Consider the following 27,917-nt stretch of genomic DNA (forward strand, 5'->3'; position numbering starts at 1 on the left):
GCTTTCCCAAAATGTCCTTTTCCATCAAATAAAATACCTTGTCCTTCCCATAAAGCATGAATTATAAAAATGGAAGGCAATTTCTAAATTCCTGCAACAGAACATTTAGATTGACTACCGTAAGCAAGCAGGTACTGGCCAAAATAGCAACTGCAAGATGTTCCAATCCACAGTCCACCATAGAGTTATTACTTTCCTAAACTTGCCATGTTTAAATTACGTTATCAACTAATTAACTTAATGTAAATAAAGTCATTAAATTTGGGTTGTGATGAGCATTATTTCAATAGGAAAGAATAATTACTGATTATTCTAAACTGTTCTATGATTGAGTTGCATATAACATTTGTATTCCTTAGTATCCTACATTACTTGAAGGCACCTTGGCTGAGATGTAAAACCAAAGTCTAGATAGCCTCTTCAGGTGAGCATAAATCCCATGCTCAAAGACAAAAAAAATTCTTGCTTTATTTTAGGGGAGGGAATGGCCTAGTAGGATTATCGCTAAACTATTAGTCTATTGTTGACTATGAAATCATTGTTGGAAACAACCATCTGCATCACTATTTAGGGAAGGAAGCTGCCAACTGTACCTGGTCTAGACAAAATGTGACTCCAGACCCACAGTAATGTGGTTGACTCTTAACTACCTTTTTAGAGATAAAGATGGGCAATAAACATTGGCCAGCCAGTGATGCCTGTATCGCATGAATTAATTTTTAAAAAATTGTGTGTTCTCTTGTTCTGAGCAAATTGGTTTACTGTAACACTACCAAGACTACCACTCATGAAAGATGCAAGTCTGAATTTAATTTTGTTAATAACAGACATCTATCTGAAGAATTAAGTGTAAATTATTCTCTGCACTCAGGGCAACACAAACAGTAATGAAAATGACTTTCCCCATCATTGAAAAAATATAGATTTAACTAGTACAGGTATTGAGAAGCATTGTTTAGAAATTTAAACGAGACAGGTCGACTGAAAGCATTGCCTGAAGAACTCATCCAATGAACAGTTGTCACACCTCAAATCCTAACCACTCCAGCAACAAATTTCATGCCTTTTTCTGAAGGAGAAACTTCAACTTCTCCAGTGTAATTTCCACAGCACTATTTTTTAGCATTACAGCATCTTCATATGGAAGACCCATTTGGAAGTATGCTAACTATCTCACACTTCCAGTTTCTAAAACCTATGAAAAAGATGACAAAAATGTTTTAATATTTTTTTAATTTTCAGTTCAGCAAAAACACATACCAACAAAACAGGGTAAATTATCAGCATTTTGTAAATGTTAATATGCTTCAAGTTTACATTTCTGCATTTATGTTAACAGCACAAGTATGAAAACTTTTCCTGAATGGTGTTCCATCCACATGTTGCATGTACAATTTCATGAATCATACCTTTACTAAAAGTAAGGACTAGATGTACTTTCTCTGGAGGCTCCCATTCTTAGTCATGTGTGAAGCAATTACTCAGGAAAATTTTTACATATACACAAGATACAAATGAAGTCAAAAGATTATTTACTTCAAATCCTTGGAGTTTAATGTTGCAGCCCACAACCTCATGACATCTGCTACAACTCTTATCACAGCCAGTACTTCTTGCTCTTCAACCCTGATTTCCCTATTCAGCCAAATCTTGAATTAACCAGCTAAGAAATTAGTAAATCTGTTTGGTAAAATTTTCCCCCACTGCAGAGAAAAATCTAGTTTCATTCAGGAATTCCTCAAGTTTAAACTGCAGAGTGTAAAGATCTACTTCCCAAAGTCAGTTGTGTTTTGACACCTTGGTTGATAAACTGAGTGGACTTTGTAGGCAAACTAATTGGCCAAAGTTTCAAACTATTAATACACCTTTATGGCATGTTTTGAATGGAGAAATGTGTCTGAGCTTACAGCATACAGTTTGACAGCTGCACATTAGAATGTATGGCATTGCATTGCAATCAAGTGGTAATATGGGCAGGTAACCCTTAGTGTGAAAGTAAAAATATCTAGCAGAGCAAAACATGAAATTTATGCTGTCAGCCACTACCTTGATGTGTGGCTATAATTTTGAAGACTAGATAGTTTTAAAAGTGTAGAAATACTTGTAATGCTTTAAAAATTAAATCTTCCTTATCAATCATCTCAAAAGCAAAAAGTCACTTAACAGTATGAATTAATTCGGTTTATGCTTAAATGCTGTGCTTTGAGTTGTTATTCCTAAACTTAGATGTACAAGGCAGATCAATTAAGTATTTCTGCTATTACAAAACTATTTAGCACGTTCAAAATTATTTCCAAATACAACAGAGTTTCTTTTCTAGCAGCAGGCACTCCAACATTCAGGCTCCACAAAGCATACTTTTGTCATAGACAAAGAGAGCTAAGAGTTAATGTAGAATGGCTAAGTGAAAGGAGTCTTTAAATGGAGTTCACTAGTCTGTGGACAAAATGTTTAATTTGGTATTTGTCAACATGGGATAATCAGCTGTCATATACAAGAATTCTAATTTTTGTTTCTACAGAGGTGGAATAATCAAGATACCTACGAAACACTAAGTTTATGTATTTAGACATAGTTTTAATCAGCTATCACGAATTTCACTGGGTCAGGGCAAGGGGGATAAGCTACTTTTGATGGGATTTTCAAATTGTATTTAAAAATATATTCACTTTATTCCATTCATTTCCTGGATGCCAGTTGCTTCAAATGGGAACCTTCAGACTGTGTACACATCCTCTTTTTAAAAGATGGATCTTGACAAAAGATTCTGAAATTTAAAAGACACAGAAGGTCAACAGAATGAAAACCTCAACACATCGTACATTTTTCTGATTAGTTTGATAAAACAGAAGTGGGTTTAACAGTAGTACATAACACATACCAGAAACAATAACACTTCACATTAGAGTCAAGCAACAAACATTTTTAAAATCAAGAATCAATGTGAACACAACTGACAGTACATCTTGGTTCAACTGCACAAGGCAACTGGAAACAGCCTCTCCATAGCACAAACAAAAAACAGAACACCTTCACAAAAAAATAGCAGGATACAGAAAATATAATAAACATAACATTTATACATGATAAACTTGACAAACATCTTTTGAGTCTACAGTTCACAAAATTGAGCTTAAAACATACTATTTTCCTAAAAGACACTTTATAAAACAATCCATTACCAGAAATAACATTTCTTATGAAAATAATTTTACAGCAATTTGAATTAACATACCAATTTCAAGTATTACAGTAACTAGACTCAACTTTAAGGGCCCAACATTTCCTCTTGTACTGACAGGTGTACACAAAAATTAATTTCCCTTTGGTGTCCAGAATATTATGCCAAGAAAGTTGGCATAAATGACTACTGCATTAGCAAAAAGGAGAATATAATTAAACAGGCTTAATTTATCAATAGCCAGATGCATACTTTTTGGGTGGAGGAAATGTAAGAGAAGCAGCTGTTAATCTGTCAATTTAAAGATAATGCAGTTACGTGCTCATGCCCCAGAGTAGGGATTGAATCCTTTTGATTTAAAAAGGCACAAATTCTACCACTGTGCTGAGATAACAACCAGGATTGCTTTAAAGCAGATCTGTCATTGATATAACAAGGATCTCGATATATACAAGCATTAATAATTAAAACTCAAACTGATATGGATTCTCACCACAGTGATGCTCAAGGTCCTTGTGCTTCCATTAAAAAATCTCCAAGTTTGATCTAAGGTGTTCTCTAATGCATTTCTGAGCACAACTGGAAAACTTGGGCCCTTAATGTCTTAAATTGAAGCAAATACAACATCATAAAAGCATGGAATTAAAAAAAGCAAATCAATCCAAACTCCCAATATGTCAGTTAACTAAGTTTCAATTATTGAATCACTACACTTAATTTCCTGCAGCAAACAGTTCCTAAATTAACAAACAATTTCAGCAGTGTCCCCAGCGTATCAAAAACTAGAAAATGAACCTCAATTTGTTCAAGTGAGCACAGTTCCACAGCCCTAACAGGACTGAAACTGTAATTTAGTGGAATATTTAATTTATATTTTTATCTCTTTATAGTTTAATTTCGGATTACTTGATCAAATATTCAGATGTCCATTTTTAAAAAGGAGACTGTTCAGTAAATTTACTAAGGCCATACCATCTTGGCTAAAGCTTTGCTATCTACAAATCAAAATAATTATTTGCCACGCAACAGGAATAGAATTGAATCAGAACATCAAACTTAGTGGGACTTTAAGCTAAGTTTCTTCCCAGAAACAGGAGTGAAAATTAGGTCAATCATACCTGAATGGTCCCAAGTACCACCTTGCAGTCAGTAACAAGGGAAACTGATGATGCCCAGTCAACAAGCCTTGCACCCACCTCATGTACAGAGGAGTCAGGTCAGGCAAGCAAATGAAGGAAAAGTCATTAAAACAGGAAGTGATAAAGCATTCCCACAAATATTCAATCCTTACTTGTCCATATCTTTCAGGGTTTTGAAAGAGACTTGAACCTTTTGCCCCTCAAATCTTTCCTCTAACACTTCTCTAATTTAATTCAGTGAGTCTCAATTACACAAATGCTCTACAGGCATCCTACTGGCTATATCTTTCCAAATCAATATCCTCTGGAAGTGTCCAAAACTGTACACAATATTGCATTTTTTGCAAATTCATTCATGGCATGAGGCTGTTGCTGGCTATGCCAGCATTTATTGCCCATCCCTAATTGCCAAAGGGCAGTTAATATTCAATCACATTGCCAGAGTCTGCAATCCTGTTGGCAAACCCGGGTAAGGATGGGAGTTTCCTTCCCTAAAAGACCTTAAATGAACTGGATGCTTTTTTCTGACAATTAATTCACAGTCATTATTATTAAACTTTCAATTCTAGATTTTATTCTATTGAACTCAAGTTTTATCATTTGCTATGGCAGGATTCAAATCCAGATCCCAGTATATTTCCTTGGCTTCTGGATTAACAGTCCAGTGATAATACCACTAGGCTGTCACCTCCCCTAAATGCCTGCATAATATGTATCTTATCAATAAGATCTGTCTTACAGACAGATCTTAATGGTATTTCTATAACTGACCAGTTAACAGCTTCATATTCACTGTAAAGTTTTAATGAACAGTCATTCAACACTTCCAAACTTTGTCCCCCGTTACTTATAGTACCCTTCTCCATGTTGTTTTGGAATAGTGTAAATAACAGGAAACACCGAACAATTTCCTGAAGAATTCCAAAACTAAAAATTGTCTCAGCAGAGCTATATTCATTTGTCACCACAACCTCAATCCAAATAGGTATAAGTAAACCCAGAAAATTGTTGGAAACATTCAGCAGGCCAAGGAGCTACTGTGGAAAAAGAAACAGCTCACATTACCTGAAACATTACATGTTTCTCTTCATAGATGCTGCCCAAATTATTTGAGCAATTCTGACATCTGCTGGTTTTATTGAAATTTCCAGCATCTGTAGTGTTTTGCTTTTGAAAGTACTACATTTATTAACCTTCAAAATTAGAATTTACCAAACATTTTCTGAAATACAAGCAAATCTCATCCAAGCATCATTAGCTGTCTTATCCCACTTTGTGCAGTCTTAAAGAGCAGAGACATCGGTTCTGAAGCATTTCTCCATTATTCATGTAATGATGTATCCAATGCCTTAATTTTTTTCCTTCATGGTGCACTATTACCATTTAATGCTTCATTGATTTCATCCCACTTTAATTGTGAATTAATTGTAGAGACAATCTGATTTAAGATAGATACCAAATCCCATTTCTTGATTCCCATATTTGTATTTCACTTTGTCCGTTAAAATATTCATTTGATGTTTAACAAGTCTTAATAAAAAACTGCTGCCAATAAATCAACTTTTTCATAATCATTATATTCCTTTTTAAACATGTTTACCTCCTCTTCAGATTTATTGACATAGCTCTTTTATAAGTAGATGTCACCTGCTGTATTCTGCAAGCATTCTGTCAATTTTAAAAGGATAGTTCAATGTCCTGATGAAAGACAATCAATTGGAAGTTCCTTAGAAATATTTTTCTTGTACTGGCTTCAAAGCAATAAAGAGCCCACATAAAATATTGTACATTTTCAACATGCTGCCAAATCTTTCCTCATTTTCTAAACAGGTTAATTGCTTGCAGAGGTACAGTCTACTGAAACAAGCACCCTCTTGTACCTCATTCAAGTGGTCTTTATTCATGCTTTGATTTAAATGCAGGCTACTTCAAATGATAAAGGTCACAGCCAATTTCTGACCATATCCTCATGCAAAATCCATTTTTGCACTACCGGACAGATTTACCAGACAGCATCAGAATAAGGAACACTTAACCTAGGCCAGAGGGCAACTTTAGTAGCTGCTACTGCTCCAAGATTAAGAAAGTGAGCAGACCAAGGATTAAACCTAGAATTTAAACTCCCTCGGCTACCACAGAAATGAAGTAATAGACCACCTCACCCTCCCGCTGAGCATATTCCCCACCACTCCCATCCAAAAAAAATCCAACAATTACACATGCATCCACCCACCCCAACCAGACAGGCTGCAAGTCATGTTTGATAGGATCTGCCAAAGAAAGTGGAGAATGTCTGACCTTTGTGTTAGTGTTGTTCCTTTTGTGCATCAACGCACCATATTTAGTCTGCTTCTAAATCAGCTCTGGATAATGTAAACCTGTAGAATATACGCAAGAACTGATCCCCACATACTGTAAACTGAAGCAAATCTGTTAACATTGTGACCAATTGATAAATCAAACCAACTCAATTTCTATAGTAAGTACCTGTAATTGCCACTAAGTGACCAACCAGCATTTCTTTCAACTGACTAACTTGTTTTATTACTATTCTCAATATTTGTTGCACAGTAACATGTCATTTAACTGTCTAATTTAAAAGCATAATTCAAAAAATAAAATCCATAAAATGTAATTCCAGTAACTGATTTGGTACCTTTACCTCATTCTGTATCTTCCACATGCAAGTATTTAATAGTATCTCATAGTATCAAGTATATTAAAACTTAATTATCTTAAAAATCAAAGTCCAGATCTGAAATTTATATTTTTATATATACACACACACACAAAGACTCAAATGCATTAAACTTTGTTTTATGATTATAGTGAATGCAACCTCTATATTAAATAAACTACATTACCTACCTCCACAGAGGCAGCGCAAAACGAAAGCAGCAATTTTTCACAGGAAAGGGTAGCCATAGACATATGGTCCAATGTACTGCAGTTCATTAATCAGAGATCAGAATCAGCAAATTATGGAGTAGTATCAGCTAAACAACTACATATAGTGGTTCATTCAGTAACTGAATACCAGTTTACCAATCCTGTGAATTACCAACTTAAAGCAAATCAATTATAAGATTTGCGAAATAGTGAATTGTAGTTGGAAAAACAACTGATAAGGACATGAAATGACAAAGCTTAGGGATATCGAATTCTAAGTGAATGGTCATTATAGCAGTCATGACAATGGTTAGGGACTGTAAGTTGGCTTTAAAACTCAAGTTGATTAAAATTTTAAAAATATCAAAATTTTGGGCATGATGCAGCATCTCAGTTCAGAAAATAAAAGGTGCACAGTACTCCCCTCCCTCCCCGGAACTCAGAGTTCCATGCTAATTCTTCTTGCAAGAATTAATTTCCATAATGGAAATTCTGTTTAGTTGATTTGCTTCAGAGGTTTGTGATTGGTTTGTATTTTTTGGTTTTAAAATGTTAATGAGTAGCGTGGCGTCAAAGCGCTTCCTGGTATGGCTTCAGAGTCTCCACAAATATTTCCCCTGAAAGTAAAAGAGATACCGTTGTACTATGAACAATTGTTAAAACAATCTTGCAGGGAACAATAAAAATGCTCAACCAATCAGTATCACTCTGATCTATTTACTTCTGACTGCCAAAGACACTCCAAACCAGTTAAAACCAGGATGATTAAACAGTCTCCACCTGCACACACCTGATTCACTGGTCAAATACATGGCCAAATTGCTAACTTGAGGCATAGCTCAAAATTATAATAAAGTGGATAAACTATGGTTTCTTATTCACAAAAGGAAGATTTCTATCAGCTAAACACTGCATTTAATCATAAACTTCTTGGCAGCTTGACTTTCATCTGTATGTCAATCAATCTAGGAATAGAAGGAATATCAAACCCTCTGGACTGCACACAGTTTAAAATTTAAAAATACAATACAGGGTTTTCTCTCTGCTCCTAAAATTGTACATTTTAAATCAACATTATATGCAAATAGATTCTAAACCAAGACAGAATACGTATTTTTTGATTTTCGATGCTTCTTATTGGGCCAGTTAAATGTTTCACAAGAGATTCAAAAATTTATCTGCAACTTAAACATGCAGTGTTTCACGTGCAAAGAACCTTTCCGCTTAGAGGAAGGTTTAATTGGTTATGGAATACCAAAGGCGGCAGTTTTGACAAATATGGTCTCATGCATTTTCCCCTCACAATCCATGTTCTTCAGTTGCATCCACAAGAAAATTGTATCTGTACTTTTATGCAGCCAACAGTATAAAGAACTCACTATTTATGCAGATATTACATAATTAAGTAACATGAAACCAGGACATGAATATCTAGAGCCTTATCAAACCAACTTAAGAATTGCAATCCACTATAATTATACAATTTAGATGTCTACATATACACTGTATATATAAAAATTATGCTTGAACAAAGTTGGTTTTCTACAAGACACCTGTAAGTTAATTATAAACCCCAAAATGTACACATCTTCAAAGTATAGTTTTATTTTTTTAAAACCCTTATAACCTTAATGGTAACACTAAATTTGTTACATAGCTTGTTATTAGCTATTGACTGGAGTAAAATTAAAAGAAGAGGTTTTAAAACATTAAATAACTCAAAATTAAAGCTGATGGAAGGGTGGGCTGATGTGCACTGCCTTTTAGAACACATTTCTGTACAGTTAGATTGACAAAGACCTCTGATTACTTATTTTCCTCTTATCTTCTAGAACTCACTGAATGATTTTTTTACCATATAATTGGATGTTGTAATTGCAAGTCCCCCTAACTAAGTCTTTTGCACAACCCACATAAATTCTTGAAGATCTGAATTTATGTGCCAGATCAATTTATGCAAACAAAAAAAAACTTAATATCCAATTCCTTTCAAGACTACATAACAGGCAAAAGTGGATAAAATTAGCCCCTCATTTATTGTTAGATCACTCCATAAAAGTTTTGATGCCATTAATGAATAATGCAACAATTCAAATATTAATATAATTAAAAGCATGTCATTCTTGTTGCTTCCAAAGATTTTATGAAGTAGTGAGTGATAAGATTAGTTACAAGATCAACCCCTGCGGAACCAACTGAGCTTTCAGTATTATCTGGCAGCGATACTAAGAATGACAGTCTAAGGGAGTTTGCTCATTTGTCAACAGGAGACAATGGAGGCTGAACAATAAAATTTAATAATGTACGGAATATACTCTAAGTATGGAGTACCCCATTTTCTTTCTGGCCTAGCATCTTCCACAAGCTACCACTCATATAGATCCAAGCAAGATGTAAATTACTAAACACGTTTTTACTTTGATGCACTTTCAAAATATTTTAAAGCAAGCTTATAAGATTATAAAATCAAATAGAATCAATGAAGAGTTTGACAAAAGCAAAAAAGCAGTTTAAATCTAAACAGCCCCCCAATTTAGAGAAAAACCTCCTACATTCTATACTGCACAAATTTTCACTTGAAAGATCTGGTTGCCTAGGTTCGACTAGCAATATTGGGGGAACATAAAATCAAGAAGATTTTCTCTCTCCTCTCCCCACCCCCTCCCAACCCCAAAATAAAACAAGTATCTCTGAACACAGGAACAATTGTATTTAGTCAATTTAGATTCAAACTACATTCATAACCACTCAGCTACAAGTCACTTCCATTTGGATCCAGATGGATTACTAATTCATGTGGTAAACAACTTGTATTTATTTCTTCTCTCCCAACCCACATCTCAACACAGATGTTCCAACATAATCTTGAGCTGGCAGCATGCAGCTGCTGACAGGAGGAGGCCATTGGTGCAGGTACATTTAGAAGTCATTTTAATTTCCTAAATCATATTTTGTTGTTAAGAAAAAGCCAAAATTTATGGGAAAACTTGTCCCCATGCTCAAAGGTTCGGTTTCATAAAAATAGAATTGCCCTGTCTTACCTGAGACCAATGTGTTCAATCTCCTCCTGGTTAAAAAAAATTGTATATTAGCATGGCTCCATTCATGCTTCAGGTTGAAGTGCATTCAGCAAGCAAAGCCAAACAGGGCTATGAAATGCTCACGCAAAACATCTTATTGGATCCTTAACTGGACTCACCACAATAGGGTTCTGAAAATTTGACTAAAAATAAATGTTCCATGTTTCCTCAAGCTATTGAGTCAGATTTACCCAATAAGGAGTTTAGGGACAAGATGACTGAAGCAATTATACACAGTCAACATTATCAATGTAGCAATGAACAATTTGCATGCAAATTACACACCTGGACCATGCCAATATGTAAAGTGAACCTGCATTGGATGGAAAAAAAATAGTACACTATCACTGATATGCAGACTCTGCAAAAGAATACTGTGCAAGTCTTTACTACCAAACTGGGTGCCATGATCTATGGGACAGTGTCTTTCAATCTGAACTTATGATTTGAGAATAATATAATTGAATTCACCCATGTGAACACAGGATCTTTTTTTAAAAAACATCCAGATAGATTTCTTGGACAAAACAGACTAAGTAGCATAGTAACAACAACAGGGTCCAGGTTACAATCACCAATTTCTATTCAGTTATTTGATTTTAGTGGTGAGGCCACTGTCAGGCTTTATTTGGGATAGTGATCATGACTCATGTATGGCACAGTAGATTGCCATTCAAACCTTTACCTCACTATAGTTCCTCGCATAAATTAGCAGAGTTCGAGTTGTTGGTTGGCCTTTAACAGAGGGGCTGCTTGTATGGGGGTCCTCAAAAGATGTGCAGCAGCTTAAAGGGGCACACAGAACAAAAGTCAGTTTTGAATGCAATACAGAATTTTTTTGAAAATAACGATGAACTGAATAAATAAGAGTATAAATGGTGTAGACTCGGAATTGGAAGTGCAGTTGAGGTTAGACAAAGAATAGACATGGTTTGAGAGACAGAATTCCATGGAGAGACAGGGAAGAATCCAAGTGAGTTACAATCCTCTACAAGTGCAGGAAGATTACCTTTAACAGATCAGCAAGATTAACCACACCAAAAAGTCAGTATATTAAAGCAAATACTTATCACTTGAAATAACATACCCTGCAGTGTACTGTCTTTATTATTTATGTCTAGGTTGTATAAACAACTTTCTCTTTTACTCATTACATACAATCACCACACTATTACCCTCTCATGGAATGGAAATGTTTGCTATAGTTATCTTTCAGCAAAATCACAAACCAGCAGTATACAAAAACTTGGACTTTGGTTACAAAAGTTAGTTAAATCTCTTCTCTTTTTGAAGACTTAGAAAAAACCAGAATGGGAAGTAAAGCATGTACTTGTGATGCAACTCGTGATATTTGAATAACTCACTAACAGGTTCCCTGCCAGAAAAATTATTTGTGATGAAGCATTTTCATCTATTTACATTTTAATAAATTAACAGTATTGAGTTAAGGGATATATTATGGTACTGGCCAATCTGCAGTGTCCCTCTTCCACCAAGAAAACAGAGACAGCTGTTATTAATGAGTGTTCTGTACACCCTCAATAAAAAGGAGGGCAAGATGTGCCCGTTAGCAGTAGTTAAAATAGATTTTAGCAAAACTTGACAATATTATATTCTTGAAGCCCACCACCTTTGCTACCTTGATTAGATACAGTTGTGGCAATAATTTTGGATTATTAGACATCACCTTCCTCCTCAGTTTAATGCAACCATAGAATCTCGTTATAAGATGGGAGGTAAACACAGGAGGATCCCAGCTATTGATGTTCCTTCAGTTGGAACTGGTTTTGGGGGGGTGATTTATTACGAAATCATCCAGAAGAAAGAACGGTCAAATCTTTAATCCTCTCACTCAGCTTCAATCTCTCTACTCCAAAGTTCATACAAGCCCAACCGACTTCCCTAATGTGTTACTGGTCATTTCCTCAGAAGTCACAGCTCATTTCCATTGTTGTATTTCTTACAAGCTATATTAGCGTTCAAGCCACAAATTCTTTAAGACTCCCAAGTTGAAATGACAACCCCACAAATACAAAATCAAAAACTCAAAACAAAGCAAACACTGGTTTCTCTTTCGCGCCATTTTCAGCACTCAATACAATTCATTCACAGTGACCCACACAGACAATGTACTTGATTCTCCAAACTGACAAGGTGTAGAGTCTAATGGTCTAGCACTGGCATTTACATTAAACACTGAACATACAATCTGCATAGAATTAACTATAATCTCACCCTCTACGTAAACTAGAGTTGTTCCAAACAGTTGTTTTCTTCCTAAAAATCATTTTTTTTTAAATGAAAAAGCATATATGCAACTCAACCACAACAGTATTGGCAGCTTCAAGACCATACCTGTTTGGTTTTAGGAGAATACCAAGTCTTCAAAATGCAAAAAAAAAGGAATGTTCTAGGTTTCTGCTCCATAACTATGAAACTAAATAATATTTGGTGCCTAAAAATATCCCGTCCATATCAAGTGCATTCTGACTCCTCTTCATCTTGCACTTCATATATACCAAATTCAACTATTTCACAGCAGTTCCATACATATATCCACCTTGATCGTACCATGCTCAATTGGCATTGAGTTCCCAGACACCCTAAGTCTGAACAATAATTTCAAAGAATGGTTCTAATATATTTGCTGGTTCCAAGCTTTCGTTTAAACTTAGGTTTTTTAAATTCTCCCTCCTCCAAATACGAGAAATACATTTCAAAGCATTTTTTTTCCCCAACTCTTTAGCACAAAGTGTCATAGTATTGGATACTTGCCAAATTGAGTCATAACAGTTAGACTACAACTAAATCACAAGAGATGAACTTAGTGACTAATTGCATCATAGAAATTACAAGGGTTCATTCAATTAAAATTTCTGTTCCCAGAAAACAAATTCTAGTTAGAGAAGGAAAAACGTTCCCATTAAAATCAACAGAAATTCAAACAGCAGAACTACTGAGCATGTACTAATCATTAAGGTTAGGATTACATTTGATTTCACATTACGGTCAAACAAGACTCTGTATATGAAAAACAGAACGTCCAGAGCACAACTGCCAAAACCTACAAGATTGGATATTTAGCCACATTCAGGACAGTTTTACAAAGCTGCTGTTTCTTCTAATAAATGGGTTTGCTTCCATAAACTACGGTTGTGCAAATATAGTCTATTGGGCTTAGCCTTAACTGGTGTCTGAACAGTATTGTTTTTCCAGCTGTAGAAGTGAGCAGGAATTTACAGCAGACAAATTGAGTTGGCAAAAAAGTCATGATGCTAAATAATTCAAAACAAAATATAGTTTCTTAAGTGCCATACACCCCGGCAATTAAACTAAATTTTAAGTCTGTTTAAACTATAAAATCTGAAACTTGTGGTATGAACAGCAAAATTTAAAGAAAGCAATAAGAAATAAGAGTCCTTCAACACAAAGAGATCAGTTTGTTTGAATTGTGTGGTTCATGTTGAAATAAACTACAAATGCAGAAAGTGGGCTGTATTTAGTTTGCCTTTTAATATAAGGGAGTTTAGAATTTTTAGCAGGAGTTACAAAGTTCCAAGAAATTGCAAGGTGGGCCAAGAACCTACAATGGCTATTGGATTCAGTGGGAGGTGGCAGGGACTGTGTGGGTGGGTGTTGGGAGAGTGGAATATTTGAGATTTAGCAAAGAACTGACATGAATTGCCAGGTTTTAAAGTAACTTAGTTATAAATTAAGCACAGCAGACTAAAGAGCATTGGAGTAGTTAAAAATTAAAGTCTACTGTAAAGGTTTTACCAACCATAGGAGTGAAAGATGTGGAATGTTATATACAAGGAAGCAAGTGTCATCAATAAGTGTACAGGATGGGGAGTTTAAAGCTCTACGCAGGATTAAACATTACCCCAAGGTTACAAATGTCCAGATGATACATGGAATCAGTAGCAAGGGAACAATGGTTTTGGGTATATATCCAAGACACTAACCTTCAACACTTCCCCCAACTTTTTGAGGTAAAGCTATGGTGCTTACAGGGTTTATGAAAACAATTTGACAGCATTCAAGGGATCAACAGAATTGGTAATGGGGAAGTTGACAGTTATCATTAAACAGAAGAAAGGAAGTCTGTCCTTGTAGCTGATGGGGTGACGAAACTGTGCATTCATTCATTCAGGAGAGGAGAATAGTCATCCTTGGGGTGGGATCGTCCATGATTAAGAATTTTGAAATGCATGACAAGTCACTTTGAAGATGCACTTGCTGCATAGATTGGCTTAAATGGAAACAAAGGCAGCACTGGAAGATGGAGTTACCAACCAGGTGCAATTGTAGAGATTGCTTCGAGATGACAAAGAATAAAACACCATGATTGAAGTCACAGAAAACATTATCCAAGATCTTATCAAGTGCTAGAGGCAGCAGTAACAAGACTGAAGTAGGGTGCATCAGAAGCAGTGTACATAGCTGAAAACTCATGTGTGAAGAAAGAGAAAGGTTAGAGACATGGCCATAATAGGACAGGAGATTTGAGAATTGGCAGGACAACCTTTTGTCTGCCACAATCAGATGGCTAGATTTTCACAGTTCAATTTTCATTTATAACTGCACACAACTTTTTTCAGGAAGTGTGTGCCAAATGCTGGTGATGGAATACACATGTGCTTTACAAATCCAATTGTGTGAAGCTCTGGAATTTCTTTTGCTATGCAATAAAATTAAATCAAAAGTACAAGTTACAGAGCAACTAGTTAATGATCCTTATCCTGTACTGCTATCATCCTCCCAAAGAAACAAGCATCTGAGATTGATACAGCAAGTTACACACATTATTCTCTTACAACCATGAGTTGGTTGCATCTTCAGTCCAACTGCAGCAATAGCTGTTAAATTATATACAAGACAATAACTTAAGTTATGAAGTAAATGGCTGACTTTAATTAGCAAGAATTAATATACAAGATATGTGGGATCACATACTGATTTTGGGAATTAATGTTGCTACAGCCACATCTGAAACTAATTCAGATCCATACACTTCTGACTTCATCCAGCTAATCACGTTAAGCTGCATATGCCATCATTCAGAAAATGAGAAGATACCTTGTCAAACAGGGGATTCCAAACACTTGTCTCATACTACCTAAAATCATTTACAGCTGAAAGATTAACTTAAAACAAAATGTAAAAACTCATTAACCAGTGACTGACTCTAAAACCTGACCTTTAGGACTATTTTAACTTTTTCCAAACTTGACCAAAAAAAAATCACTACCAAAGGACATGGGAAAAATGGAACAAAATCACATTAACTATTTATTTTACAGAGAAAAATAGATAAACATGAATATGCCAACAGACCATACAACAAGAAGTCCAAAATTCAGTACAAATTTAATTTTTGGGCTCTCCTGCAACATTTGTAAGCAAATAGCTTCACTTTCTACAGAATCTTTTGCTGATTTTTTCACACTGTAACTTTTGATTCCACAACATTGATCAAAATATCTCCACCAAATGTTTTTCCTTTGCAAGTCATGTTCCTCTTTGTTCATTTGGTCCTCAGTAGTTGTTTGGCCATTTACATAGCAGTCATTTTGCATCTGATCTTCAGTAACACACAAAGGGCTCATAGATTTGGGCTCACCACTTCCAGGCATCAATAGAACTAATTCTATTTGAGCAGTCAGTGGAGACGAATCATCATCTTTCTGCTTACAATCAGAACTGTCTGCACATCTAACACGGTCACTACATTTTGCCAGACTTCTTTCTGTTAATTTATCAGATTCTTCTTTCTGACCACTTTTAATGATTTCTGTGTCTTTTAATGCCCAGAATGTGGTGCTGCAAATCAGGTCTTTGGAAGGAGGAGGGGTCAGCAGACTCACTATTACAGCTGTAATAATAGTGGCCCAAAATAAAACTGCTGCTACATACATGTAGTGAATGTTTCTGATAAAATTTGGTCTGGTGTCAAACTGATCACATTCTGGCATATGATATATGAATGCCAAAATCAAGCGTGTAATTCCCAGAACAGATCCAACCAACCCTCCACAAAAAGCCCCTTGCTCATTGCAGCGCTTCCAGAAAATACCAAGAAGAAACAGGGCTGCTACTGGTGGGGTGAGATAATCTGCTACCTCTTGAATATAGAGGTACATTTGTCCTCCCTGCATCTCTACAATTATAGGAACCCAGGCAATGCTTACAGCTACCATGAAGACAACAAACAGACGACCTACTACCATCAGTTCACGAGAACTGGCAGCCTTTCGAAGATGTTTGTAAACATCAAGAGTAAATATGGTGCTGGCACTATTGAATATAGAATCCAAATCACTCATTAAAGCCGCTATCATGACTGCCATCATTAGGCCACGAAGACCTACTGGCAAGATTCCCAATGCTAGTCGTGGATAGGCAATGTTTGAGCAACCTGCTCTGCTACCACATACTTGCATACAATGTTCTGGATTAATGCAAGCAATCTCATCAGTAAAGAGAACTCTGGAAATCATGCCAGGTATGACTATGATAAACATGGGCAAGAGTTTCAAAAAACCAGCCATTAGGGTAGCTCCTTTGGCATGAGCGATGTTCTTTGCTGCCAAGACACGCTGCACAATGACTTGATCAGCACACCAATACCAAACAGAAGCTGGTGTTTGACCCAATAGGAAACCAGGCCAAGGAATATCTTCATCAGTTGGTTCACGTAATATTTTTAAAGAATCTTCTTTAGGGTGAATGCGGCAAGCATTGACAGAGGTTAGATTGAAAGTAGCAATAACTGCTGTAACATTTGGTGAGGCCAACATATATCGCCGTTTGAGCTCCTCAAAACCTCCCACCTTAACCATTCCTACGATCATCAATGTTAAAGCTCCACCAATCATAAGAATGGCCTGCAGGACATCTGTGTAGATGACAGCCACAAGTCCTCCTGTAACAGTTAACACTGCAGTCAATGCAATCAGAACAACGATAGAAAGATACAGGTCCCAGCCAAGTGACGCCCGGATAAACAGTGCACCAGCATACAGATCAATGGAAAGTTTTGTGAAAACGTATAACAGCAATGACAACAATGCAAAATAGATTTTTATTCTGTTACCACCATAACGTTTTGAAAGGTATTCTGGCATGGTATATACACCAGACCTGATATAGACAGGAATGAAAATCCAACCTAATACTTGTAAAATCAACATTGCATTCAACTCCCAAGCTCCCACTGCAAACCCACTGGCTGCCCCGGATCCTGCTAACCCAATAAAATGCTCACTGCCAATATTGCTTACAAACAATGAAGCGCCTATTGCTATCCAGGTCATGGAGCGTCCTGCAAGAAAGTACCCACTCACAGTACTTCTGTTGGTCTTCCACATCACAAAAAAGCCAATGCACAATACAAGAACAAAATAAAATCCTACAACAGCCAAGTCAGCTGTTTCCATTAACCCAAACATTTTATTACAGTACAGGTTTAATTCAGTTTACAGAAGGATTTTCAGGCAATGGCCAACCCTGTTACTTGACAGCAGTAAAGCAAATAAGAGGGGGAGAAAAAGAACATACAATACAAAATGGTAATACTTTGTCCTTTAGTTTGCTGCCCTGATCGAAATTATGGGATTCCAGTCGTACAGGTACTGGGATGTCAACTACTATTTATCTTGTTAACTTCACTTCTGACTATTTCTCATGCTCTTTTAGCAGCACTCCACAAGACTGCCAGTGCTTAATTTGTTGGTGTTGAATTTCTTAGCTGTTGCTGACAGGTCTAGTGAGGAATAGAGTTACACTCCTGTAAGACAGCAAAGACAAAGAGGGCATTAGAATTTTACTTATTAGATTTAAACACAAAGAAAAACCAAACGTCTGGCAAACAGAAACATAACCACTATTAAAACATCTTAGTGCACAATGATATATCAAAAATGTCTACTGAAAAAACTGAAATGTTAAGAGTAATCATTTTGTTTTTTTTTTAAAATCACCTGGCTTTCTTTCATAACCACCACAACTGAGGGTGCATGTTAAATACACACTTTATGGCATAAATTAAAAATGGCCAGGGCACAGAAAGAAAAACTAAAGATATATTTACTTCTTGAAAAAAAAGAGAAACCAAGCAAAGCAACTGTAAACTCAGTTATCCATTCATGTGACAAATTATCTACTTTAAGTACCAGATATCTAACATTTTATTCACAATTTCTCATAATTCTACTTAAAATGCCAAATGCAAGTTAGATTTAATGAACAATTCTGCCATAAAATGCACATCATTTGCAGTAGGCCTAAACCAGGTTCATGTAAAACACAATTAGAGAAATATTTTGAAGAGATATAATTCAGTTTTATTCTGTTGTGGTTTGTGAAATCATAAACCACAGGCATAAAACCAAATCATATCTATAGATATACTTGCACAAAAGTGTCATAGATATACATGTGGACTTTATGATAGTACAGAAAAACTGTTGATTGAGCAGGTATAGAATTAGAGTGTTAATTTGCCTCACTCAAACTCATGGATTTATAGCCATAATAGCTCTACAGCAGAGCTCCACAACATTTCACTGTAAGAAAACAAATCACAAGTTTAGAAAGTATGAAACATCAGAAATATGGCATTAAGTCAATGCAAACTGAAGTCACAAATTTATTATTAAAAACAATTACGGTATATTATATTTGATGAAGAGCTTAGAGATTCACACTTCAAAGCATTTTACTTAAAGACTTTAGGAGTACAAACAAAAAAAAGAGCAGTTGAGATGACCATTATTCAAAATAGAACTGAAACAGGATATAGGGACAAGCCAAAAACAGACATTAATAAAAAAAACTGAGAAATAAGAAACTAAGAGTCCATACTTCCAACAGCACAAGCAGTAAAAATGAATTTAAATTGTAATATTAACAGTCATTTATCCAAAGAGTGGACTATATAAAAGGCACCCAAGATCAATTATTTCCTGCAATTATCTAAAAAGGAAAAGTTGCAGAATAGCATGAATTGGTCCTAAATTAATCCCCCTAGTGTTTACTTGGCGCTCATCTAATTACCTTTACAAACCTTCCTGATGTCCAACTCAATTACTTTTTCAGTTACATTTTCCCCAGGGTTTGTCATCCACAATGGAAGATTTTCTTCTCCCCAGTCATTCTGCGCGCATACAGTATAATTTTGAAATTAATTTTCACTAATTCAAAATTTCTCTTCTGTTCTTAGCAGCTGAACTTGTTTTGAACCCTCACCATCTTAAGCACATTGGAATTGAAATTTCAGAAATTTAATATGTTCAGAAATACATAAACATTTTTACAGAGGCTAAGATGAGGGACATCAACTTGAAGTTGATAACAAAAAGTTAAAATATTTCCTACTCTAAAAGAAACTGTATTATCAAGTAGCCTATTCTGACAGGCAGCAGAATTATGGGTTGTAGATGCTGTTTTGGCAGACAAGACTACTTGAAAGTATAAAGAATCTAAATTTTGGGATGAAACTGGCAAATCGCAAATGCCAATTTCCAGTTCTGTATTCTCCAATCTTCCGAAGGAATTTAGAACAAGAGCAAAGCATATTGTTTGGGCATATCTAATGATGCCTAAGACTGACTACGAGAAGAAAATAGAAATTAGGAATCAAACACTGTAGAGTTCATTAAAATAAAAGGGAAAAAAAATGTAGGTGGAGAGGTGATATGCACTAGGACTAACAATCGAACTAGAAAGAAGAAGCAAAACTATCAGCAAGACAAAAACACAACCTATATCAATGACCAGGAAGTAAAGATAAAAGATCAAGGATCAATCACAGTAATAAGTCTCTTCTACAGATCACCCAACAATGGAGAAAAAATGTTGAGATAGAAAGATTTAAGCAAATTAGAGACCTGAATTTTTTATTTTTTTTTAAATGATGGATTTGATCAGCAATAAATGCTGTTCTAACCAGAGACGCCCACACATTCCGTGAGTGAATACACAAAAATTCACACGCAATCCTATTAAATGGATAGAAGTAATAGATAGGGAGAGTAAGACAATTAAAAGTTCCTATAATGTGGAGTGGAAATTTTTCTATCTAATATGTGGAAAGCCCAAGGCAAGATTTGCAACTGGATCTAGTAATGGGCAATGTATTAGAGCTGATAAGCAAAGTTAAAAACAAGGGAATCTCTCACTAACAGTGATAATAAGATAATAATTGGGAAAAAAACAAGTATACTAAAATCAATATTAATAGTTTGAAGAAATGCAGCTGAAAATAGAACTTGCAAATATAAAATGGGCAATAATTTTGGCTAACAAAATGTAGAACAATGGTATACACTTAAAATGGAGTTCACAGTATAAGAAAAATATATTCCACTATAAGAAACTAAAAACTAGGAATGTGTGCAGAAATAGCAGAGGATGATCATTAATTAGAGGAGAGTATCTCAGCAGACAAATGGATCTCAGTTTTTATTTATTCATTCACAGGATCTGCCTATCGTTGTCAAGGCTACATCAATCAACCACACCGCCCTGTGGCCCAACATTTCAACTCCCCCTCCCACTCTGCCGAGGACATGGAGGTCCTGGGCCTCCTTCACCGCCGCTCCCTCACCACCAGACGCCTGGAGGAAGAACGCCTCATCTTCCGCCTCGGAACAATTCAACCCCAGGGCATCAATGTGGACTTCAACAGTTTCCTCATTTCCCCTTCCCCCACCTCACCCTAGTTCCAAACTTCCAGCTCAGCACTGTCCCATGACTTGTCCGGACTTGTCCTACCTGCCTATCTCCTTTTCCACCTATCCACTCCACCCTCTCCTCCCTGACCTATCACCTTCATCCCCTCCCCCACTCACCCATTGTACTCTATGCTACTTTCTCCCCACCCCCACCCTCCTCTAGCTTATCTCGCCACGATTCAGGCTCACTGCCTTTATGCCTGATGAAGGGCTTTTGCCCGAACCGTCGATTTCGCTGCTCCTTGGATGCTGCCTGAACTGCTGTGCTCTTCCAGCACCACTAATCCAGAATCTGGTTTCCAGCATCTGCAGTCATTATTTTTACCTCGCTAGCATTTATTGCCCACTTTGAATAGTCATCAAGCAGTGGTGAATTAGCTTTGGGTTTCTGCAGTCACATAGCACAGACATACCCAAAAGTCTGTTAGGGAGAGTTCCAGTATGTAGATCCAGTGCTAGTGAAGGAATAACAATATAGTTACAGATCAAATAGTCAATGGCTTAGAGAGCTGGGGGAAGGGGGTACACTTGCAGGCAGTGGAGTTCTCAACCATCTCTGCCTGACTTTATCTTTCCAAGAAAAAAGTTGGCCAACCTTTTATGTGGGGGCACATTTAAATTTTTCTTCTTCCTCATTACAACAGTGAGCAAGTTTCACGAAGAATTATAGTTGCAACTGGAAATGATCTTCAACAAAAAAACCAAGCAGTCAATTGATAACTTAAATGAACAATTAACTGAAATTACCATTAAACATTGCGTGTCAAGCTCAAGAGAGACCTTTTGGTCAAGAAGTACAGAGAATTAGCACCATTCCTCACTTGGGAAAGGAACGTCAACTGGAACAAAGTTTAATTAAAGCGGACCTTATGTCTGGTGGGGTACACCCCAAGGTGACTTTGACAATTTACAAGTAGAAATCAGAAAGGAGTTGACTTGCAGTCTACGTTTTCCTCCTCTCCCAGTCTTAAATATTTCCCTCTTTCTCACCCATCCCTTTTTCACTCTCTTTCTCCCCCTTGAACTTCATGAAAATGAACCAAGGGGCTTTGTGCTCACACTGAAACAAGAAAAGTGAGCAAATTGTGTTTGGAGAGACTTACATGTAATTTGGGAGAAAGTGACTTTGTTAAATGAAAAAAAAATCAAAAAAAGGTAGCAAGAGCAATTCAGCAGCCTGACTAACAGGCAAAGAAAAGCAGATAGTAGATCTTATTTAAATATACGAAGTGGAAATGGGAATGGACAAAATGAACATATACTCTAAAGAATATGAGGCTGGGAACTAATACTAAAAGAACAAGGACATGGAGAAAATTTGATAAATGCTTTGCAATTTTCACAGTGCAGGATACTAACAGCATTCCAAAAATACTAAATAATTAAGGGCAGGTGGGGAAGAACAAACAACCACAAAAGTACAAGGGAAAATGATGGGGCTAAAATCTGGTAAGAGCCTTGATCCTGACAGCTTGCATTCTAAAATTGCAAATTGTAATATAAGACAGTGTAGCCAAGAACTCTTAATTTGGGAAAATTCCTACAGGATTAAAAGACTGTTATTCCTTTATTCAAAAATAAAGACAAAATAAAAAAGAACATTTTGGGTCAGTTAGCTTATCGTCTATCATTAGGAAAATAGCAAGCCTATTATTAAGAATATAGAACATAGAACATAGAAGAATACAGCGCAGTACAGGCCCTTTGGCCCTCGATGTTGCACCGATCCAAGCCCACCTAACCTATACTAACCCACTATCCTCCATATACCTATCCAATGCCCGCTTAAATGCCCATAAAGAGGGAGAGTCCACCACTGCTACTGGCAGGGCATTCCATGAACTTACGACTCGCTGAGTGAAGAACCTACCCCTAACTTCAGTCTATAGGCCGGTGAGTCTCACTTCTGTTGTGGGCAAAGTCTTAGAGAGAATATTAAGGGATAGGATTTATGCACATCTGGATAGGAATAATGTGATCAAGGATAGTCAGTATGGTTTTGTGAAGGGCAGGTCGTGCCTCACAAACCTTATTGAATTCTTTGAAAAGGTGACGAAGGGGGTTGATGAGGGGAAAGCGGTAGATGTGGTATATATGGATTTTAGTAAGGCGTTTGATAAGGTTCCCCATGGTAGGCTACTGCAGAAAATACGGAGATATGGCATTGAGGGTGAGTTGGAGGTTTGGATTAGGAATTGGCTGGATGGAAGAAGACAGAGGGTAGTAGTTGATGGCAAAGTTTCTTCATGGAGTGCCGTCACTAGCGGTGTTCCGCAAGGATTTGTTTTACGACCATTGCTGTTTGTCATTTATAAAAATGACAAACAGCAATGGTCCCAAAACAGATCCTTGCGGAACACCGCTAGTGACGGCACTCCATGAAGAAACTTTGCCATCAACTACTACCCTCTGTCTTCTTCCATCCAGCCAATTCCTAATCCAAACCTCCAACTCACCCTCAATGCCATATCTCCGTATTTTCTGCAGTAGCCTACTATGGGGAACCTTATCAAACGCCTTACTAAAATCCATATATACCACATCTACTGCTTTCCCCTCATCAACCTCCTTCGTCACCTTTTCAAAGAATTCAATAAGGTTTGTGAGGCACGACCTGCCCTTCACAAAACCATGTTGACTATCCTTGATCACATTATTCCTATCCAGATGTGCATAAATCCTATCCCTTACAATTCTCTCTAAGACTTTGCCCACAACAGAAGTGAGACTCACCGGCCTATAGTTACTAGAATATAATAGCAGAGCATTCAGAACTAAATATCACAATCAAGCAGAGTCAGCATGGCTTCATGAAAAGGACGTCAAGCCTGAGAAATTTATTACAATTCTTTGAGGTAACAAATTGGATAAATGGGAACCAGTGGATGTAATATATTTGAATTTCCACAATGTGTTTGATAAGATGCTAGATAGACTTACAGACAATAAGGTGTTATGGACGTACATGGAATAGTGTAGGTTAGATGGGCTTCAGATTGTTATGACAAGTCGGCGCAACATTGAGGGCCAAAGGGCCTGTACTGCGCTGTAATATTCTATGTATGTTAGAGGTAAGATATTAGCATTCATACAGGATGGGATAATGGAAGGCAGAGTTACGGTAAAGGGGTCATTTTCAGGATGGCAATCTAAAATTAGGGCAGTGTAACAGGTAGCTATGCTGGACCACTATAATTTACTATACATTAATGATTTGGATGACAGAAGTGAACGCACTATTGCCAGGTTTGTGGACGAAATAAATATAGGTGTGAAGGCAAGTAGTGACAATGGCGCAAAAAGTCTGCAGAGGGACACAGACAAGTTAAATGAGGAGCAAAAAACTTGGCACACAGAAAATAATGTGGGAAAATGAGGCAGAACTTGAAAGGAAGAGAACAGCTAAATATTAGAAATGGGGAAAGACTGCAGAAAAAGGGAATTTAGGGTCATTACCACCAATCACAAAAGAAAAAAAAGCATCAAAATTTAGCAGGTCATGGGAAAGGCAAATAGACTGTTGGTCTTTATTCAGAAGGGAATCAAGTATAAAAGTATGAAAGTCTTGTTAAAACTATGAGGCAGTAGTCACACCACACCTGAACTGTGAATAGTTTTGATCCCCCTTATCTAAAAGAGGAGATATACTTTGGTATGGTTTGGGAATATTGAATAAGTTAGGCTTGAAATCAGTTTAGATGGAAAGGAGACCTGATTGAAGCAAAATATAATTTATGGGTATAAGCTCAGAGTAAGGGAATGTCTATTTAAAACGGAGGATTGTTTTTCCCTCAGTATTCAGTGGGCTCTAGAGACTGGATTATTAGCTATATTCAAGACAGAAAAATAAAACATTTCTAACAATAAGGGAATCAAGGACTCCATGCAGACAAGTGAAGCTGAAGATTATCTCATGACCTCATTGAACAGTGGCAACGACATGAGTCAAATGGACTATTTCTGTTCCTTTATCTTACGCCCTTTGAAACGCCAAATTAAAATAACATGAAAAAGGCAAAGCAATCACCATTCACTTTAATTCACTTTTCTCCTGCCCTAACCATCCTTTTGTGTAACATTACATAACCATTAATTATTAGAACCCTGTGAGCGAGGTGCAAATTTGTCTACTAGTAAAGCAGACATTAGGCTACACGATATGTTCTGGCAGGCCACATGTAGGCAATCAAGCAGGCTGGTATTAGGCTTTTTTGTTTTTAAAAGGAGTTATTGCATGTCCCCAATTGACAGCATGCCAACACATTCCTGATTTGTGCCATATACAAGGTGGGCAGGTTTTGTTAACTCAGGAGATGGGTTACTGAATGTAGAATTCCCAACCTCTGATATACTCTAGTAACCACAGTAGTTATATGGCTGGTCCAGTTAATTTCTGGTCCAGTTAATTTCTGGTCCACAATAACCCCAGGATGTTGAATGGGGGTTCAGTACTAGAAATCCCACTGATGTCAAAGGGAGATGGCGAGATTCACTTTTGGGCAAGTCAACCCAAAAGCTGCATTGGGGATGGAGAGTTTTGTGTCAGCAAGGACAAGACTTCCTCCTGTGAAGGAAGATATAATTATGCATCATTAATCCAGATCTATTAGTGTGGAATCGGAGCGCAAAACCCCAGAGCATCAGCCTGGATTGCCGAATCATCAGCCAACTGACAATACCACTTGACCTTGTTATGAAGGTATCACTGTGTACTGTACCTTCAAGGGAGCGGAAATTTCTGGCAGGCACAAAGTGCTCTGAAAATCAAATGTTACATTTTAAGTTCTTTGAAACCAATAGTGCAGATGAGTTGCCATGATACAAAAGCAAATTCAAATTTGGCCAGTTCAAATTATGCCCCAGATACAAAAATCCAATAAAATTTGAATTTAGTATTTTGACAACATCAAACCAATGAAATGATCTGATGTTCTGGGGTATGAAACCGGTCATTTTGAACACTTAGGGGGAGGAACTGCCAAGTATAGTCTGCTAGCCAAATAGTTCTCGGAAAGACCAGTCCATATGAAAGGCCTATGAAGCAGAATACTGAAGAAAAGGCAACTGAGGAAAATACAAAGAAGATTCCACAACTGGCTGGTTTTGAAATTCAATTTTTTTGCAAATGTTAATCTGGGTTTTTAAATTGAACCAGTATTGTAGAGTGGGGAGGTAAAAGATAGATTTAAGAGAAAGGAGTTGTAAATTGTTGTTGGTTTTAATATTCTCTGTTGGACTTAAAGAATAAATTTGTTAATCTTTACTTTAAAGAGTGACCTCTGGGATAGTTATTTGCCTCTCGAAATTCAACAGATTATGGCACGAGGTTAGCTTCTGTGTCAGGTTTAAATTAGCAGAGGGGTTTACCCCCTTGTCGTAATACTTCACATCTCAGCACTAAACCACATTAACAAGCCCATTTTTTTAAAAACTAAGCACTAAGCTTAATGTCTAGAGCAACAGAACTGAGCAATCATTGTAAAAGAAGAAAAAGGGCATAGAGGTATTGGGAGAGTGCAGAGAAGGCAATCTACAAACATTTTAATAAATGGAATGGGATGCAGAGAGTTAGACATCTTTCTCTTCAAAACAAAGACAAGAGTTGTCTTAACAGAAGAAGCCTTGATAATTACAAAAATCTTCTACAGAATGGGGTGGGAGTGGGGGGGGGGGGGGGGAAACAGAGGAGAGGAGGAAGGGAGCAAACAAGAATCTTTCCATTTGAGGGGAACAACATATAGGGATTCCATGAGAAATTTCTTTAAAACTACCCAAGATTTGGTGAGATGGAACTAATTACTATAATTAGTGGTTGAATCAAATACTATAAATGGAAAGGGAAGCTAAGCAAGCATATATTAGGGAGAAGAGAAAGCAAAATTATGAAAAACATTTGAGAAGAGATAGCCAGAGGTTCAAATTGAGCAAAAAAGATACATGGCACAAATATGCTTAATATAACGTACCATGCATAATACCACCTTCTGCTTGATTACATTAGGGAATAATTTTAGAACTTCTCCCAAGTAGCCTTTAATTTTGCCTCAAAGTTAGCATTAGTATCAAGTGGATTTAATTGGTAGGGTTAGCATTAACAGACTTGACGTTCTTGTGGCAGTGCCCTACCTCAGAGCCAAAAGAGAAGGGTTCAAGTCCCACCTAAAGGGGACTTTTATGTTGCAATGGTAGCATCCCTGAATCAGGAAGCCCAGGTTGAAGTCCCACCTGCTCCAGAGGTATGTAATAATATGATTAGAGAAATAGATAAATTTTTAAAAATTAACAGACCTGACTATTTACCCCCCTCCTGGTTGAACCGTATAAGAACGTAGAATGAATTAAATCCACCGCAATCTCTAAACTAATTTCGATATCATAATAGGGTTACAACCTAGATAGTGTTAAAATGTTAGATACCGTGTCAATGATATTCCACATTTCAACTCAAACTAAAAACTTACTTTGAAAACATACACATTCATACAAAATTTAAAAAAAAACATCAGATGACTGGATTGGATAAGTTTGTTTTCTTCTGTGAAATACCATCTTTGCATTTAAAAGTATTTACACAGATTACATACAACAAAATAAAATATAGCATGGCGACAAGAATAAGCCAGTTAAACAATAATCAATTTATATGTTAACTGTATCTATACCAATTTACTCTACAAATCCTAAGACCATGTACCAAAAGTTCCACGAATTTGAATTGAAGGCTAAAATCTCAAGGATTTTTAGCTCGATTTACTTTAACCTGATGGTTCTTCATCTTACGTTGCATTATAACCAGTCTGGTTATTCCATAGGACTCAGCCTTGGTTTGCAAGCTGACCGAACTGGATGTTACAAGCTGCATTAAGGTTTTGTTAGTATAAAAACATTTGCC

General features: G+C 36.6%; 1 protein-coding gene across 14 annotated transcripts in view; it reads right to left on the reverse strand.

Moving 5' to 3' along the window:
* Positions 1–1,216: 1,216 nt before the first annotated feature.
* The window catches only part of LOC122555350 (sodium/myo-inositol cotransporter-like), a 32,163-nt gene continuing 5,462 nt past the window's right edge, over positions 1,217–27,917 (reverse strand). For 5 of the 14 annotated variants that reach the window (XM_043701264.1, XM_043701274.1, XM_043701266.1 and 2 more), the window contains 4 exons: positions 10,975–18,078; positions 7,189–10,276; positions 6,619–6,698; positions 1,217–3,784 (listed from right to left, as the gene is read on the reverse strand). In XM_043701264.1, the coding sequence (XP_043557199.1) occupies positions 15,587–17,740 (2,154 nt within the window). In that variant the 5' untranslated portion in view covers positions 17,741–18,078 and the 3' untranslated portion in view covers positions 1,217–3,784; positions 6,619–6,698; positions 7,189–10,276; positions 10,975–15,586. Of the gene's footprint in view, positions 3,785–6,618; positions 6,699–7,188; positions 10,277–10,574; positions 10,603–10,974; positions 18,079–27,917 lie in introns of all 14 variants that reach the window. The other 9 variants (XR_006313238.1, XM_043701273.1, XM_043701268.1 and 6 more) reach the window with 9 other exon arrangements.

The sequence above is a fragment of the Chiloscyllium plagiosum genome, chromosome 12, assembly GCF_004010195.1.
Source record: "Chiloscyllium plagiosum isolate BGI_BamShark_2017 chromosome 12, ASM401019v2, whole genome shotgun sequence".
Classification (NCBI taxonomy): Eukaryota; Metazoa; Chordata; class Chondrichthyes; order Orectolobiformes; family Hemiscylliidae; genus Chiloscyllium; species Chiloscyllium plagiosum.